The sequence below is a fragment of the Gossypium raimondii genome, chromosome 11 (genome assembly GCF_025698545.1).
Source record: "Gossypium raimondii isolate GPD5lz chromosome 11, ASM2569854v1, whole genome shotgun sequence".
Lineage (NCBI taxonomy): Eukaryota > Viridiplantae > Streptophyta > Magnoliopsida > Malvales > Malvaceae > Gossypium > Gossypium raimondii.
The window spans coordinates 49738277-49757856 of NC_068575.1; the positions used below are offsets into that span (position 1 = coordinate 49738277).

At 32.9% G+C, this 19580-nt stretch overlaps 1 protein-coding gene across 1 annotated transcript; it reads right to left on the reverse strand.

Moving 5' to 3' along the window:
* Window positions 1-850: 850 nt before the first annotated feature.
* On the reverse strand, window positions 851-8732 carry LOC105803333 (uncharacterized). The gene is made up of 14 exons (XM_012635457.2): window positions 8330-8732; window positions 8000-8109; window positions 7350-7412; window positions 7071-7263; window positions 6776-6880; window positions 6553-6683; window positions 5877-6450; window positions 5237-5302; window positions 4975-5051; window positions 4002-4283; window positions 3356-3659; window positions 3120-3269; window positions 2193-2732; window positions 851-1401 (listed from the first exon to the last, which is right to left on the reverse strand). The coding sequence occupies exons 1-14, from the start codon at window positions 8597-8599 to the stop codon at window positions 1207-1209; spliced, it is 3060 nt and encodes a 1019-aa protein (XP_012490911.2). The 5' UTR covers window positions 8600-8732; the 3' UTR covers window positions 851-1206.
* Window positions 8733-19580: the final 10848 nt, after the last annotated feature.

A 19580-nucleotide genomic window follows, 5' to 3' on the forward strand; every position in this document is an offset into this window, starting at 1 on the left:
TCACCAACTCTATCTCCTTGTGAGAACTTTCAGTATCTGCAACCTTCTCAAAGCTAATAAAGTCCATACCAAATGATAATTTGTCAACTCTTCCACCCATCTTATTGCTAAACTGTAAAAAGCAATGGTCAAACCAAATCCTCGCATTGCCTTGGTTCAGACAATGTTGCCGGATTTGCTTTGATGTGTCTTGGATACAACTCGAACAGTCTTTGCCGCCTACAGCTCCTGTGCACCGAGCCAGGCCATAGACTTGGTCAGGGTCCTTGCCACAGAAATAGCAACATCAGTTTTCAAAAGAACTTGAGAGACTTGTTTAGCCAGCAAATGATATTATCGTATATCAGGCTACTGCGACTTATGATAGCCTCTTGATTACAAAACTGTCCCAAAGGATTTGCAGATTTTAGCCCAGAGTTCCCAGAAACGATAATAAAAGGAGAGCACTGTAGGATAAAGCTATGTTTCTTGTTTTTAAAGTTTACATTTTAATTAGTGTCAGCATTTGTTCCTATGAACTATTTTCAGAAATATTCTCCATTTGCAATTTTTAAGTTTTATTAGAAAATTGTTGACACCATATATATCTCAGTTTAAGGAACAAATTAAATTCTATATGTAACTATGAACATAATTTGTTGACAAAGTTTTATATACATACAATATTGGACAAATCATTTTCCTTTTCTCTCACAAATTCATACTAATTGTTCCAAAATTCTAACTCAGAATCCTTTAAATGATGGGATTACAAATGCTGAAATTTGAACTGTGACTAAATGATGGGTAAATTAGCCACTAAGTTAAACGTCTGTTAATAGAATGATAGGAATAATAAAATGATCTCAAGTAAAATGAAGAACCAAATAAGAATTAATAAATATAGCCACATGCAGGATCGGTCCTAAAAGTATCGATCCTAAAAAATTTTAAATCATGAAACACTCATCAAATCACAAGACCACCTAAATTTTGATTCAAATCCATTGATTCATGAAAAATCGTAGGTAACCCTAAACCATTGCTCACCCCTACTTTGTTACCTGCTAATGGCGTCTTAAAAGTTAAATTCTTGTAAAATCAACAATATTTACACTGATGGAGAAAGCACAACACACCTGGCGCCCACATCAAAGAGGACTTGCTGCCTTAAACATCACATATATATATATAATATATTTGTATATATGAATGCGAAAGGTTGTTTCAAGGTTTTCGCAATGCAGATGCAGCACCCATTACAACAGCCAAGATAAGACCCACACCAGCACCAAAAGAGGCACCTACAGCAGCTGATGTAAGAGAGAATAATGCCTTGGCTTGAGAATCCTTCTTCCCATCTATTGCACCCATAGCATGGTCTTGTGCCAACTCCAATGAAAGCGTATCTCTAACAAGTTCCTGCAATTTGATATGCAACAAGAAACCCAAAATTTATTCATCACCATCTGATCTTCATCAAAAGTAACAACAAACCAAACCATGTAGTTCATTATAGCATCCTATCAGAAATATCCAGGTATTGGTCAGTTGATGTTTATATTTCCTGTATATTTGACCAATGTGCCGATAACAGTCATAGTTTCCTATAGAACTGTTAAAAATGCATATGGGCATATACCCAAGGAATTCATCTATAAACATCTTTAAAAGAAAAGGGAATTGGGTCATATCCTGAGATGTCATGTTATATGCACTACAAACATACATCAACTAGATTATGAGGAATAAGGAGTAACTTTGCAAAAGCTCATGAACCAAATCAGGTGGCACAGAATATATTTCCCTGCATCAATATTAAGCTGTCTGGTTAAAAGTACGAGGGCAGCAGATACACAAAGCAAATAGATCTCATATTGTATGGATTATGTTCTTCTAGACACTATTACATCACACATTAGAAAGGTCAATCATGTTCCCAAATGCCTTTCAACACATTCAGTTAGACATAAAAATTTTCAATATTATCAAAGCAAATGCCTACCACATGAAAGTTTCAATATCAATCACAACATAGCAACTATATATTCTGCTTTGTTATTCATTCAGTCTTTTTCAGCTAGTTTCTGAATTGATTAAGCATATCTAAATCTGTAATGTTTTTTTTTCTTTATAAACTCTCCAATGCCTGCAAAAGAGTAACTGATTAGTAGCTATGCATATTAAGAGCTATTTATAATCTCTGATTGTACCTCCAGTGAAGCCTCTTCATGGCTCCGAAGAACACGGTGGACAAGATGGCAGAGAGAATTAACCCGCTCCACAGGGAAAACAATATCTTTCCTTTGGAAAGGTCGGCTAACAAGGTCAATAGGAGCAGACAGAAGCTTCTGAACACCCATTCTCCCATCAGAATCTTCACTACTTATTACACCCCAAGGCAATGAAGCACTGGCAGCACCAGGCATAACATATGGACAAGAATTGATAACTTCAGCGGTGCTTGGAGATGCTTGATATGCCTGAACAACCGTATTAATTGCAGCTCTCTGCTGATGTGCACTGACAGAAAATTTGTTTGTTATTGCAAGGACCCAAGGTATTCCAAGAGCTTTTGCCTCATCTAATAGTAGTGAAAGGGCTGGATATTGCTGTAATGCATCTGGATGATTGTATCGAGGTATCTTATGGGATAAGTTATGCACAAGAACAATTAAATCAGTCTTCTTACTAAGGTCGCGGATTCCCCTCCATAGTTCATCTTTGAACCGAGAAGCCTCCATGGCTAGCTCCTACAACATGCAAAAATCCAAAGCTAAATAAATTAGCGCAATTTCCTTAAAAGACCCAAAAGGTGAATATAATATTTAATAAAGCTCAAATTACAGATTGGTTTCAACTGCTAGGATCCTTTTTAGCACCAAAAAATCTAAAGCTTATATTCAACAATTTTTTTAAGAATAAATAAGTTAAATTGCTGTACCGCCCAAGCTCCACCATAAATTCGCAGAACAGAAGTCTACAACAATGTGAGATATAATATTTGCTATCCCACAGTACAAGCATTATTGTCTTCTAGAACTTCACAAATATATTCAAACAAAATAAATCTATACTGCATAGAAAACTTTGAATCATAAAAGTTTCAATTATATTCCTCAGACTCACAAAAAATATACCTGCAAATTTACTCCAGGCGAATCACTGTAGCATAAACCACCAGCAATGCCATCCCGAAAATCAGCTTCTTGTAAATTTTCTATATTGGTAATAGCGGACAATTTGCCTTGACCAAGTATTGCCTTGAAAAGAGAGGTCTTACCAGCACCCTAGTAACTCATAAAAAAAATATTCAAACCATGTTTGTACTGGAAAACAAAAAATACAAAATTTACAAGTTGAAAGTGAAGAATACCTCTAGACCAAGAAGTCGTACCCTACGAGTTCTAACATGAACCTCCTTCGATGCAGTTGTAAAATCGCTAGTACAGAATATGAAAAAGTCATTCAAACCATCTGGCCTTATGTATTTTTCTTGATGAGATGATACAATATTATGTTCTCGATTGAAATTAACAGTGTCTGCTACTATCTGATGCTTAGGAGGTTGCCTCAAGGGAGCCCCTACTAAGACTCTTATTTTTTGTAATTCTGGTGGTTCCCCATTCCCAGATGAGTAAACTGGTGCTGAAGGAAATGATTCCACAGTAGTTGAACACCTAAATAAGAACCAATATCATGTCAAAGTGCTTGTCACACGCCAAGGAAAGTGAAAGAGATTGGTGCAACTTTGAGCATATAAAATGTAGACCAAAATACCATGTTTTTACATGCATTTGTTTGAATGACGGATGTTGTCCAGCAGCATGTATTATTTTGCTAAACTGTATTAAAAAAAGGATTGAACACTAAAGTGCATTGAGTTCAGTTGTTTTGTCATTAATCCCTTTCCAATGAGAATCCTTAAGAATTATGACTACATCTAACCATACTATGGACATAAAAAAATATATAAACAAAATTAGAAACAAGAAAAGGATGACCAATAAGTCCAATCATACCATTTGCCATTTACTTGAGCATGAAATAGTGTGCACAGATGCAATCTGAATCCAGAAATATCAACCTTCAATGGTTCTGCATTCTTCTCTCCAGGAATACCATTCCAACCAAGAGGCACGATGGAAGTAGCAGTACGAATAATAGGAGACTCAACAATTTGCCCAAGCTCTACAGCACCTGCAACTGCAAGGCCAAGCCATTGCTGCAGATGTGGAAACTGTTGCACTTGCTCGATTCCGAAGAAGGATGAAGCATTATCATTCATGCACAGGTCATAAATTCTGCCAAAAAAATCATTTATTTTATGCAATCCACTAACAAAGGTGCCTCAAGAGGAATTATTCAACTGGCATTTCCCAGACAAGAATAAACTCTATCTCCATGACATACTCAATAGAATAAAGGTTCCCAAAATCCAACCACACAGCCATATGCCCGTGGGATAGCATCACTTAACACTCCCCCTCATGTTTAGCTCCACAAGAGCCCCATGTATGGACAACCTTAGAAGAAGCATCAATTTAATATGGAGTTATACCATGTTAAGCATCTAGTCTAAAACTAATGTAATACATGGAGGGACTCAACTTGAATATAAGGCCATGGGAAACCCAAGACTTAATAGCCATGGGATAACACCACTTAACGCCATCAAAGGAATATAAAGCAACAATGTTGAGTTCATGAACAGTTGATATGTTTATATCTTCAATTTGTTTAGAATCTGATCTCTATTTGGCAACTTTCTGACAGAATTACATTGCATCAGTTACGCTTTTGTCACTAAGAATAGATCAAAGGAGAGAGAAAAAAAATCAAAACATAAAAGATCAAATTCTGCAATGTAATGGACTAAATATGCTAGCTGATTTAAAAGAAGAAAAAGAAATACACCACTGCAATTAGAATTTAGAACTAAAAATTAAAATAAACAACAGCAGGCATTAAAACTATTGCATAATTTATTATTACCTTTGAAATCGAGACCTATATGACTTCATTGAATGAGATTGAAGTCTCTCTCTTAATTCAACAATCACAGATCTGACCTGTACATGTCTTTGCCAGAAGAAAGCAAACAAAATGAGAGGTTGAAGAAGACATCATCCCCATCTCACAAATCATAAGCAATAATGGCTATATTGAATATGGTGCTCTAGTTTATGAAGTACAGAATACGAAATATTCATTAGGAAGCCCAGACAGAAGCTCCATAAACAAAAGAAACTCATACCGATGTCAACTTTGAGTACTCTGCACCTGAGAGTGATTCCACAGACGAATTCTCCAAGAGATAGAGCTGTTATGAGTGAATTTATTAATAATTCATTTGTATAAATAATTGAAATAATAACATGACAGACTTGTGGGTTGTAGCAACCATTAAGCACTGTATGATTAGGAGAACAGCTTAGGCTGATGCCATGGCGCTGAAATAACCACCTATATCTGACTTTTCCAATTTGAGTGGGCAGTGACAATTGACAATGATTGCAACCATCAGAAAGGGAAACAAAACCCCCAAAGATATCTCAACAAGGCAAATTGACTTGTAAGAAAGCTCATTAAACATTTCATGAAATTCCAAATTCCTCAGAAGCAAGACCTTAGGATCATTTAATCAGAACTAGTTTACAGAAACTAGATAGTTAGATGCCTATTGACACTAGCAGTTATGAAACAACTGTTACCAGCTGGTGATGACAATCCAAATTTTCGAACAATCTCAAAACTCCTATTTAACTTAAGCTTAGCAAATAAACAACAGAGACAAACTATTATCAACATTTTCCACCTTCATGCATGTGTAGCTTTAAGTTAATTGAAATACAAACAAATGAATGAACTAAGAAGTATTCCTTCATAATATGTACCTGTCCAAATGGTACATATGAAGGTAAAGAAGGCACACTATGCCATCTCTTGTTGTCTCCACTACCATTGTTTTTATCGGTCAACTTTCCAGATCCCGTGTCTGACTCACAATTATCGGTGTTGGCAATTGGTTTAAGAGAGATGCCATCAGTACCCTCTTGAATTTCAAGAGACTGTGGTCCAACAACTACATCCTCAATGGAAGATGCAGTTTTAGAGTCAGTTGCAGATGGCTCTATGGGGTCGATTTGCTTTCTGCTGTATTTTTTGAATTGTCTTCTAACTCCTTCTAATGGAACAAGCCTTGAAAGTCTCCAAAAGGGCCCCTGGACAGGGCCTACCCCTATAACCAATTGCTCCCCTTCATTATCTTTTAACCTCTCAGGCTTTCCTTTCTGTAACCCTTGTTCATTCTTTGATGTTGGTAAACTGTTATTTTCCATGCCAGAGGGCATCAATAAACTTTGTGCATTATAGTGGTGGAAATAAGCAGGTGACAGGAGACGGGGTACAAGATCTTCAGGAATGCAGTAACTCTTGAAATAGTGCTGCCAACCTTTTCTGTTAACATAACTGGAAATTTTGTTCATCACGGAACAAACAATTAGCTTCAGAGAAAATTAAAAAATAAAAAAACCACACGATAAATATTTCAAAAAAGGGGAGAGCACTCACTCTCTTAAAGCCGCATTTCCTACTGCAGGTTGGGAAAATGTTATACACTTGACCTGAACCCTTTCACTTTCTTTTGATGAAGATGATACAGCAATAACCCTCAAAATGGCAAGGGTAGCCAATGCTGCCACCTACTATGTCATACATAGAGAAGGTATGAAATAGATTAACTGACAAAAACACATCAGGTAAATCTTAAGTAAAACTAGTCCATCAAACTTACTGCTCCACCAAGAGAATGTCCGCATAATACAAGTTTCCGTTTCTTTTTCTGAGCAAGCCTGTACAACTCCAAAGCAGGTATGCCTTTAGCACGAGCCAAGAAACCCTAAAGATTATAAATTGGAATGAATATAACTAAAGAAAAATTATGCAGAATCTCTAAGTATTTTTAGTTATAGACAACAACTAACTACATAAAAGTATGAGCAGTGAAAGAAAGTTCAAGACTTAAGTATCAACCACAAAAAGAAGAAAATAAAATCTAATGATATATGAATAATAAACTGTTATCAAACCCGATGTGCAGCAGGTTTAGGCCTATCTTTAATCTGTTTAGGTTTTGATTCCAAGGGATTGAACTGATTTTCCTCATTTCCTTTCTGTCTCTCGCCTCGGTTGGCTTCAGTTAATTCAATCCGGCCAATCTCCTCTGCAACATCCTCATGAAATATAGCACCTTGAAGTATGTTCGCATCAGCCATGACATCTCTTAAAGAAATCAAGAATGAAACAAAACAAAATCAAGCTTCTGAAAGAAAGAAACAATGAGTCAAACTATAACCAGCCATGCTTACTTATACTGCTTGGTTCCAATGAACGAAGCAAATAGTGTATCGCCTGCTTCTGCTAACAGATACCTGCAATGAGAGAGATGCAAAGGAAAATTAAGGGAACCAACAAAGCCAAATTACTTATATCGTAGGCAAGCATGCATCAAATGATTAATAGTACTTCATGGTGGAGTACCATCAAAGACCTAATCCAGACTAAATGAAAACCAGGCAACCAGCTAAGTTAATCACCTTATGAACCATATGTCATTTTTTAAATTTAGGATGGATGCACACACCTGCCTTCGAACTCATTAATGATGCTCTCTTATTCTTCTTACCTTTCTATTTAACCCCTTTTTGTCCACATTTGGGCCAAAGCTACACAAGCATGTTGAATCGTTGACAAGTAATGAGAAAATTCCAGTTAAATTTATTATTTATAGGAAAAAAATGTTTTCATACCCGCATTGCATACAATTTTAAATTAAAATTACGACTTTATGTAAAGAATCACTATGGTATTCGTACAAAAACTAAATCATCTTCAGCAACATCATTATAGCTTGCTATTGCAGCACAAGATCATTCATCTGTGCTCGAGTTAATATGAAAGATTATTTACAACTATGTAATAGACGAGGAGTGTAGATTATAGAGTTAAAAATAAATACCTGTGTGGAACATGATCCGAAGAAGGTTGTACGCGTTCTATAGAAACAATTTGTCCTCCAAAATCAGCCTTAAATTTGTTCACAGCTCGAATCATCTCAGTAGCAGGTTTCTACAAAGAAAGGGGTGGAAAAGAACATTTTTCCCATAAATAATAGAAAATTTATTATAAGACATGCAGTTTCTTTTTGTAATTAAACATGGATAAAACTTAGCTCCCTTTGAACTTAAAAATTTTTAAATTAACTGTCAAATCATAACATCTTTTAATATATGTGTATAAAATTGGCGTGATGGGGAAATATTGGAGAAAGCCGCAATTATTGCTGTACCTTGTAAACGCACTCGGAGAGGACCATGCAACAAAGAATGTCCTGCAAATCCGAGAGAGAATCAGCTTTGACGGCTCGGCAAAGCTCTTGGAGTTGGCGCTTTCGCCTTTCGTACTCTTGATGGAGTTTCTGGCGCTGTTCCATGTCGCCGTTGTTCCACGGCGGCCAATGCCACCTCATCCGCCACTGAAGCGGCCCCCACGAGACCTTGAGGATCTTGGCTCTTTGGTCCTTGATCCATGTCTCCACTCTGCTTTGTATTGATTCCATTATTATTCGATCAAAACAATGTTTTCTCTTTCTTGTTCTTTTTTTTATTTGGGTTTGTCTGCCTTCGAATAGTACAGTTGAGATTTTAGAATGCGAGAGATAGGGCAACTCCGAGTTTTATTGGGCGAAGCTGAAAGCCGAAGCCAAGCTAAAACAGCATAAACCTCTACTTAAATGATCAATTACGTGTACGCTAAGTTCACTTTCTCTGTCCGAATGGTAACTATTTTTGAACAAGTGTAAAAAGTATTTTCTTTTTGTATAAAATTATTCTTAAATAAGTAATTTTTTTAAAATATAAAAATTTTAATTTCTTTCTAAATTTAAAAAACACGTAGCTTAATTGTTGCTCCCTTTAGTTGTGTTTAACAATTCGGAAAACACTTTTAACTCAAGTCAAAAGCAGTTTTACTTAAAAGCACTTTTATCCCTCCATTTTCTTCTCTCAAAAACACAATGTATTTTCTTTTCTTTTCAAATCATTAATTAAAAATAATAATAATAACATTCCTTAAAATTATACAAATGTGTTAATATCTAATTACAAATATTTATTTATTATATTTTAATATTTAAAATATAGTTTATATATTTAAATTAAATTTTATAAATAATTAATATTTTTTGCTTAAAAAATATTTAAAATTTATGTTTCATATATTTTCTATATTCTTACTAAAATATCATAATATTAACTAATTTTAACATTATTTAAATGTTTATTTGTTACTTTATAACACAATTAGACCTGTTCATGGGTCGGGTCACCCAGCCCGGCCCGACCCGAAGGCTTGTCCGAAATGTGGGAGGGTTTGGGTAAAAATACCTAAAAATGGGCTTGGATAAAAAATAATGCCCGTTTAAAAAACGGGCCAAGCATCGGGTAAGGTATTTTTTGCTCGAGTCCAACCCAAATTCACTAAAGGACAAAAAAAATCTTTTATTTTTGTTTTTTAATATTATTTTTAATTGTTTTCTCCCTATTTTGCTACCCTTTTACTATTATGTTGCTACTATTTTATTGTTATTGTTTGGATATTGTATAAAACTTATTTTATTGTTAATTTTATTATTATTTTAAAGACATTTGTTAATTTTGTTATTATTTTAGAGACATTTGCTTGTTAAGTTGCATCTATCTGAGTATTATTTAAGTATACATATTTTTTAAAATTTATTTTCAATTTGTTGGGAAATATTTATTTTGATGTTTTTAGTATTTTTGATTCATTATATATATTTTAAAATTATATAAAAATTAATATGAGCGGGTCGGGTCGGGCTTGATTAAAATTTTAAGCCCATTTTTGGGCAAGACTCGGGCATAGCAAACGGGCCTAAATTTTTAGTTGAGCCTGGTCTGGCCTATGCACACCTCTAAACACAATCTCTAAAATGGACATTTTATTTCTCAAAAACACTTTTTAACAGCAATATTAAATACTTAAATATTAAATCAAACTTTTCCAAAGCACTTATCAAAAAAAAAAAATGCTAAACTAACTCTAAGTTTTATTCATCAACGAGGGATTCTATGTTCCTTTAAAAGGTATTAATGGTTACTCAAGTTTTAGACTAAGCAATGTGATAATAAATTTTAAAATTACACCCACCAAATAAAATACAAATTTGGTTAGTTTTAACCTTTTAGTGATTTTTACTCTTAACAAAATTAATCTATTTATCTTTAATAATATTAATCTATTTATTTTAAATTAATATATTTATCTCAATATGATTAAATCGAAAATAAATTTAAAATATTTTATATGTAATTTTAAATAGTATTTAAAGTAATTTAATATTAAATTTTTATGATTTTAAGGTGAAAAGTATTGCATAAAAATAATGAAAATAAATAAAAAAATAAGAAAAAGATAATTTAGTCACAAAATATAATATTAAATTTCTAACTATTTGATTAGTTTTTAGCATACTGAAATTTTGAACAAAATGATGACTTACCATCATATCAAACTCCCTCTTAATTTCAGAATTGTATGTTTTAGCCAATTTCACAATAAAGCAGTGATTAAAGTCGGCACCTCAAAGATTTTTCTTTGTTTTCACCTCTCCCTTTGGATGCCATTCGTTTAAATGCATCATCATTCTGCTCAAACTTTTACTTCACCCATTTCTCATGTCTAAAAAACCACCAAAATTCAAACTCAATTTTAGATGCGAATAAATTTTGTTAACTAATGTTAATTTTTAAGGTTAAAATATCAGTCAACTTACAATGAGTTTTTGAATGGAATCTAGACATTTTTAGGTTGAGATATCATCATATTGATTGAAGAGTCATCTCTTAATTTCGAACGGACTTTGAATTGCCTAATTTCAAGTTTAATAGCTCAAGTTACGATCGTTTTAGTGAAGATTGTGCGAACAAAATTTTTAGAAGGGATTACGACAGAAAATTACAAATTTTAGGTTTTAATGAGTATAAATCATATTGGGTTCAATTTCAAGGCTTAATCTTGATCACATATTAGGTTTTATATTTTTTACTTATTTATTCCGAATATTTGTATTTCTTAATCTATAAGAAAGTTTAGTTAATATTCTCACAAATCTTGAAAAAAACAACTAAAATAAAATATATATATATATATATATATTGCAAATAAAGAAACTCATAGAGTTGTATTGAATTAAATAAATGAACGGTCTGCTAAGATACATTTGTATAAATTAGCTAATTACATCAAAATAAAACTCCTTCTAGTGGAACTAAACTTTATTGTTGACTAAGAAACATAAATGTCCTAAACAATTGAAAATACCAAAAATATATTATTTAAAAACTTGAGTTTTATTTTTTAGTTAATCCAATTATATTCAATGATATTATAAATTATAAATTTATTAATTAATAATATATTATGTAATTATTTAAGTAGATTTTTAAAAGATATGGCCAAATTAATTAATTTCACATTAATATATTACCATATTCATTAATTACTTTCATTGTTACCACATAATAATACTAATAAATTATTATAATATAAATTTAGTAATATAATTAACAATAAAATATATTCTCATAAATTTAAATATTTTTTTCAACTCCTACTTTCATATATATTATAAAACTATAGGTAGATAAAGTATTGAACTCGTAATCTTAACTAGTAAAAATATAAACGCCTATCACTTGACTCTTCAAAAAACTCAAAAATAAATTTTATGGGTCAACAGTTTCTAGTTTGTTTATATACTTTTTAAGTCAAATAAAAATAATTAATTTTACAAAAAATTTACTAAAATATTCATAGAGTGGTCTGTGGAAATTTAAAAAATAAATAAATTAAAATCCTTATAATGGCTCCTTTTACTTGGACGGAAGAAGAGCCCATATTTAGACATGGGCTCAAATGACACAGACAATCTTAGAAAGGATGGCGGCCAGGGAGGGGCTCTAAGGGTCCAATATGTATGGGCTTGAACTTAGTAATGAGAGAAAATAAATCCATGCTTTATACAGGCACCGAAGCCCAGGATTCTTTTTTTGTTTCTACTCTAAGGGAAGAAAAATATAATATTTTGCAAAAAGGGCCAAACTGTTTTCTTAATCCCTATTACATGCTTAAACAGTGGATTTGGTATCTTATTTTAATTTCTTCAATTTCAATCATTTACTTTTTAATTTGGTTAATTTTAATCTTTATATTTTTAAAATTTAGATTTTCAATCTTGATCCAAACGATAATAGTTAAATTCTAATATTAGTTTTGTGTTATGCGAAAGTTGTGGATTTAGTCCATCTTGTCAAATTTAATCTTTTTCAGGCCTTATATTGTTCGAATTTTGGACTCAAACGAAAATCATTAAATATATTAATTTTTTAGTATTATGTGAAAATAGCTAGTTTATATGATGATATTACATACTGCGATGATATGTTTACTACATAAAATTTTAGAAATAGTAGAACTTAAAAATTTAACTGCTACTATTTAGTTAGAATTAAAATTTTAAAATTCGAAATAAATTAAAAATATTAAATTAAAGTATAATGATTGAATCCACAACTTAGAATACTATAAAGATTAATAATAAAAAATAAAAAATCATTGGCCCTACTCTTAATACGAGCTTTGTCAATCAAATGGAGAGTGTCGAATCTTTTTTGGAAATCGACTTTTTATTTAAAATGAAAATGGAGTCGCCCCCAATATTTTTTAATTAGGTATGATTGAATCACCTCAAAACTTGGTCATTTTAATAAAATGTTAGATTTACTAAAACGATAATTTTCGGTCTACAAAATTCAATAAATGGGTTCGGGAGTCGGTTACGTATCAGTAAGGATTAGCACCCCCTCATAACGCCCAAAATTGGTACCTAGTTAATTACTTAATGTCTTAACATCAAAAATTGAAAATTCGAAGAGAATTTAAAATGCAATTCCTTTCGCGCGATGTTATTTGATGGTATTGAAAAAATCCCTACCTAAATTGAATTTTTAATGAGGAAGTTTTCACATTTCGGATAGATCAAGACGGTAAATCATGTCTCGTAAATTGGGGTACAAAATCTCGAATTCTCGAAAATAAGAATGCTTACCGTTTGATTATTACGTAAGTCCTACGTGTATTCAATTTAAAAAAAGGATGTTTGATTATTTAGGTTAAAAAAGAAAGTCGAACCTCGTAAGTTAGGGCACAACTTCTCGAATCCCTAAATAAAGAACATTGCCTCGATTTTAATGATTTCTTATGTGTCAGGTAAAAGCGAATATAACATTTAATGTGATGTGCGATTAATTTGTTTGAGTTTAGTACCAAATGAACGAGTGTATGTAAGCATAATATACAATAAAATAATGGCAAAAAATAAAATAGCTACATAGGTACAAATGAAATAACGTTATAATGAAATAATAATAAAAGAATAAAATGATTGTAGTAAAGGTAATGAGGGTAAAAAGTAAATGATTATAACATGATCATGATAATAATAGTATTAATAACCATATCTAATGACAAAATAAAACTAAAATAAAAAATAACTACTCAAGCATGTAAATAAAATTCCATAATTTAGAGAGGAAAAATATAAATAATCATAAAATAAAAGTGTTGGAAATAATAAAATAATAAAATAACAAAAAAAAATAGGCAAAGGACTAAATTGAAAGCTAAAAGAAATTCTAAGCATAAATTTAAAAAACAAAAAAGCAAACAAATGATTAAATCAAAAACAAAATAAAAAGTACAGGGACTCAGGGTGTTATTTCCCCCAATCCAGCATACGTGTCATTCCCTTGGTAGGTCAACAGTGGGTCAAGGGACTGATTTGAAAAGAAACTAAAATTATGGGGTAAAAATTAAAACAAATAAAAAGGAATAAGACAAAATTAAAAAGGATAAAAAATGGAAGGACCAAAATGGTAATTAGCCCTTCCATGCAAAAACGCGCGGATCCTATGGGGTATTTGGGTCGAATTTTTGGGTTGGGCCAAAACGACGTCGTTTTGGGGGTCTGAAGCCAAGCCCAAAACGATGTCATTTTAGGGGGCTATATAAATTAAAAAATGCCCAAAAAATCATTTGGTTTCATTCCTTTAAAAAAAAAAGATTCCCTTTTTCTTCTTTTTTCTCTAAAATCTCCTCTCACCTTCCGGCTACAATGTCACCGTGCACCGCTGCGGCCACTGGTTATTGGCACCGGCGACTACCACCTACGATGGTCGAAAAATTAAAAAAGACCCATTTTTTAAATCCTTTCGAAACCCTAGAGTTAGATCTAGGGATAAAACACCCAAAAAAGGCTGGGATCAACGAAAAATAGAAAAAGGAAAAAGAAATCATTCGCTTTCCTCCCTCTCCGGCGAGGCCCTCAACGGAAACCCAAAGGGTTTCGAGGCTTCTCAAATCGAAGGTGGTTCTCGACAACGGCTCTTAACAGGTAAAAGTTTAAACTTTGTTTTTATTCTTATTTTTTTGAAATAAAAAAGCAAATAAAATAAATTACCTTTTTTTTTTAACTTCGTTTTTTTGTATTTTATTTCTTCTTCTTTTTTTCTTTATGTTACAAGATGATTTTGGCTTTTATAGCCAGATATATTACAAGGTATATTCTTTTTGTTTTTTTGTTTTCTTTTCTCTGCTTTTGCTTTTTGCTTCTGTTTCTCTGTTGTTTTGTAGATAGTGGTGGCAAGGGGGTGTTAGACGGTAAGCCTGCTGACAAGGTGAGGTTGCGGTGCCAAAAGGAGCTAGGGTTTTTGAAAATTTTTTAAGTTTTGGGCTTTTGGGCTACTGGGTTATTGGGTTTAGTAGGTTTGAGTTAGGGTAGTTTAGGTTTGGGATTGTAATTTGGGCCAATCTGGTTTTTTTTTTTTTGTAAATAGACTGTGATTTTAATATTATTTTTTGGTTTTTGTTTTGTCTGGGCCGGATGAATTTGGGCCACTACAGCTGCCCCTCTTTACTTGTTGTCGTGTAACGGGAAAGGAGCAAAAACCTTAAAAGAGGACCAATTTTGTCCGGTCCCGCTGAATCTCGACTTCAGTGGTGCTTCTCCCACTCCTTCAGTCTATTGGTTATTCTACTTCACCGTATCTACTTCGCTACAACTTTAGGAAGGCAAGATTTAGTGTTACAGTTTCAACTTGCTCCATTTCAACATCAAGGAGATAAGATTTGTTGTTATAGTTTCAATCCATTGTACTGCAATTTCAGGGATATAATATTTTTAGTTTCATTTTGCTTCACTGCATCCTTAGGGAGATAATATTTGTTATTGTAGTTTCAATCCATTCTACTGCAATTTTAGGGATGTAATATTTGTAGCTTCATTTTGCTCCACTGCATCCTTAAAGAGATAAGATTCGCCATGGTAACTTCAATCTAACCCACTGTAACTTTATGGGTATTGGATTTGTATCTTTATCTTGTTCCACTGCAACTTCAGGAAGATAAGATTCACCATTATAATTTCATTCTGACCCACTGCAACTTCAGGGGTATAGGAATTGTATATTTAATCCGATCCACTGCAACTTTAAGGATATAGGATTTGTAGCTTCATATTGCTCCACTGCAACTTTCGAGAGATAGGATTCACCATTGTAATTTCATTCCAACCCATTGCAACTTCAAGGGTATAGGAATTGTATCTTTAATCTGATCTACTGCAACTTCAGGGATATAGGATTTGTAGCTTCATCTTATTCCACTGCAACTTCAAGGAAATAAGATTTGTCATTGTAATTTCATTCCGACCCACTGCAACTTCAGGGGTATAAGAATTGTATCTTCAATTCGATCCACTGCAACTTCAAGGATATAGAATTTGTAGTTTCATCTTGCTCCACTGCAACTTCAGTAAGATAAGATTCGTTATAGTAACTTCAAGGCATAATTGCAAAAAAAACCCTCAACCTTTGGGGCTTTTGAATATATGCCCCTAACCTTATTTTTTTTCTAAAATCAGCCCTTCACGTAACAGAATTTTCAGACATCAACCCAGTTGAAACGGTAACCGTTAGTTGACCGTTAATCAACAACCGGTCAAAAAATTGGTCTACATGACGTTCTAGGTGACTGATGACGTGGCTGACATTAAAATAAATAAGCTGACATGGAAAAAATTAAACAAATTTAATAATCATAAAATAAAAAACCTTAAATCCTCAAACCCCCAAATTCGATACTCTTTTCCCAACTTCTAAAATTCCTAAATAGTGAAATTCCCTAAATCCCTAACCTTTGAAATCTTCATGAATCCTTAAAATCTTCAAATTCCTAAATTTTGAAATCCCTAAATCGATAGCATTTCAAAATATTCTTAAAATCCCTAAAACTTTTACGAATCAAATCATTGAATCCCTAAAACTATTAAAAACGAAAAAGCTTCAACAATCGTGAGCAGCTTCTGTAACCCAAAATCGAAAGGTAGGTGCTTTCTTATTTGGTTTGTTGGGAAAATAAATTCCATTTTTGGTTTGATTTGTTGGTTATTTGTGATTTATTATTGCAATTTCAGTGCCACACTGTAGGGTTTGTTTTGTCGATTTTTGATGCGATAGTAATCCCGATGTTGTTGATAAAACTATTTTCAAAATTGTATATGGTTAATTATGATTTATTATTGCAATTTTAGTGCCACAATGTAGGGTTTGTTTTGTTGATTTGTGATGCGACAGTGGTCCCGGTGATGTTGATTTCTGTTACCCAAGCAAAAAGATGTTAAAATTGTAGACATGTGTTACTTTTTTGTATGGTATTCAAAGAAGTGGTCCCGATGTAGGTAGTGAGTTTTGTTCTTTTTAATGTTTTTTGCTTAGAAAATTGTTTGTTTATTCAAAGCAATTTGTTTTTGCTCAGAAAAGATGTTAAAGTTGTAAACTCCTGTTACTGTTTTGTTTGTTTTTTTAATGTTTTTTGCTCACAATGTGTTACTGTTTTTTTGTAGATGTCATCAGATGATGAATATTATATTATTTTGCATGTGGGTGGGCACTTTGTAAAGGACCCATATGTTAGATATGTAGGTGGAGAAGTGATTAGGCTTAAAGAGAACCCAAACACAATATCTTATTTTGAATTATGTAAAATAGTAAAAATTAGGTTAGGGTTTAACAATGTCATGTTAATATATTTTCATGAGCCTGGTACAGTAGGGTTACAAAATAATCTAAGGGTAATTTATGATGACACTTCCACCATAGCTATGTTAGACTTTTGGGTCAAGTTTAAGGAGATTGAGTTATATGTTGAACATGAGGTTGATAACCCTATAATCGTGGATAAAATTTTTCTGTTGACTACTAAGGAGGGTGATGCTGAAGGGGTGGAAGTTGATGGGAAGGGTGATGATGAAGGGGTAGAATCTGATAGTGAAGGTGATCTGGAAAAGGTAGAATCTGGTAGGGAGGGTGAAGTAGGAGAGGTACAAGTTGATAGGGAGGGTGTGTCTGCTATTGGTATTGAGGTAGATGATGATATTGGTATGTAAAGTGGTGGACATATTAGTTTAGGGTCTATTGTTGGAGAGGATAATGATAGTGAAGTTGTTGCTGATGAATATGCTGGTGATTTTGCAACATCAGATGGAGTGGATAATGTTGCTGATGAATATGTTGGTGATTTTGCAACATCAGATGGACTGGATAATGTTGTTGCTGCACGTAGTGGAGGAGAGAAGGATGAGAATGAGACTAAGGTATGGGACTCAGATAAGCATGGAAGCTTGATTGGGTTCGATGAAGGTGAAGAATAGAGGTGTTCAGTCGGTTAACCGACCGATTAACCGACCTGAAATAACATTAATCGAATTAACCGACCTTTCAAAATTTTTAACCGTTAACCAAGGCAATTTTTTCAAAAAATTAACCGAACGAAATATTTGGTTAATTGATCGATTAACCAATTAACCGAAAATTATATGTTTTTTTTATTTTTGGTTAAAAATTAACCGAATTAACTGAATTAACCGAATTACTCGAATTACCTGAATTACCCGAATTAACCGAATTAAATCACTACATAATTAAAAACATTACATAAGTCTTTGAATTTTATTTTTATTTATTAAATTATTTGTAATTTTTATGATTGGGTTGGGTTGGGTTGGGTTGGGTAATTGGGTTAGGTTTGATACTTGGGTTTGGATTGGGTTTAGGTGAATAGTGGGCCTATTTATATATTATAATTTTATTTATTAATTTTTCAGTTAAACTGAAAAAATTCGGTTAACCAATCGGTTTCGAACCAAATTAACCGTTAATCGAAAAATCAAAAAATAATTAACCGGACCCCAACCGAAAAAATTTGGTTAACCGACCAATTAACCGAATTCGGTCGGTTAACCGAATTTTTTCGGTTTTACCCGAATTTTGCATACTCTTAGTGAAGAACATGAAGATGGTGAGAGAAGAAGGAGCAAGTTTCCCTTATACAATGATAAGTGAAAATTTAGTCTGGGAATGTTGTTTAAGGATGGCAAACAGTTTAATAGTGCAATTCGAAAGTACTCCCTATAATGTAGAAGACAACTAAAGTTTATTAAGAATGAATCGAAAAGGGTTGTTGTGAGGTGCATTGCTTCCCCTAACTGTCCATGGAGAATTAAGGCTAGCTGCAGTCCTGTTGCGAAATGCTTACAAAAAAAGACCTTTTAGGATGAGCACCATTGTTTGGTTAGTTTTAAGAACAAAATGGTGACTGCTGCTATGGTTGCCCAACATTTTGAAGCAACTATCAAGGATCACCCTAAGATGAAGCTGAGGGAAATTCAAAGAAGATGTGCTTCTGAGATGCATGTAAATGTGACCACTGACTGTTGTTATAGAGCGAAGAAAACAGTGAAGGAGAAAATGGTTGGGAATCATAAGGATGAATTTGGCTTGCTATGAGACTATGTTCATGATTTAAGGTTAAAGATGCCAGGAAGCACAATAAAAATTGTAATGGCCTAAATTCAAGGTTATCGGAACAGTGGTTTCGTAACCACAAATCTAATTTAAAGATAAGTTTATTTTAATATTTTTGCATGAGTATTGATATGATAGGAAAATCGTATGAAAATATCGATAGAAAATTTTACCGATTTAGTGGTTAGTTAGAAAAAGAAATTATTGATGAAATTGGGTAAAAACAAGGTATCGAGACCTCAATCTCATAAAATCGAGTCGGAAATATTTTTATAAATATTTATGAAGCGTTAGTAATATGGTATTAAAATTTCGTTAGAAAATTTCTACGTTTGGGTAGTTAATTAAGTAAAAAGGACTAAATTGAAAAGGGTGTAAAAGTTACTAGAAGGATTAAATAGCTCAATTGTTAAATGAGGAGGGATATAAATTGCAAATAAGCCCAAAAGGAGATATTTTGGCCGGCATAAGCTGAGAAAAATTTGGAGAATTGGTGAAATAAGGGCAAAATGGGAAAATAACAAAATTTACTAAAATAAAAATGGGACCAACTTGTAATATCTAGAATTCTCTTCATATTTTCTTCATTATCATCAG

Excerpts from the sequence above, each read along its gene's own strand:
- LOC105803333 (XM_012635457.2), bottom strand. The coding sequence starts at position 8,599 with ATGGAATCAATACAAAGCAGAGTGGAGACATGGATCAAGGACCAAAGA. Across the intron at positions 8,110-8,329 it reads TCTCCGAGTGCGTTTACAAG|AAACCTGCTACTGAGATGAT; the intron begins GTACAGCAATAA and ends CTTTCTTTGTAG. Across the intron at positions 6,881-7,070 it reads CTAAACCTGCTGCACATCGG|GGTTTCTTGGCTCGTGCTAA; the intron begins GTTTGATAACAG and ends TATAATCTTTAG.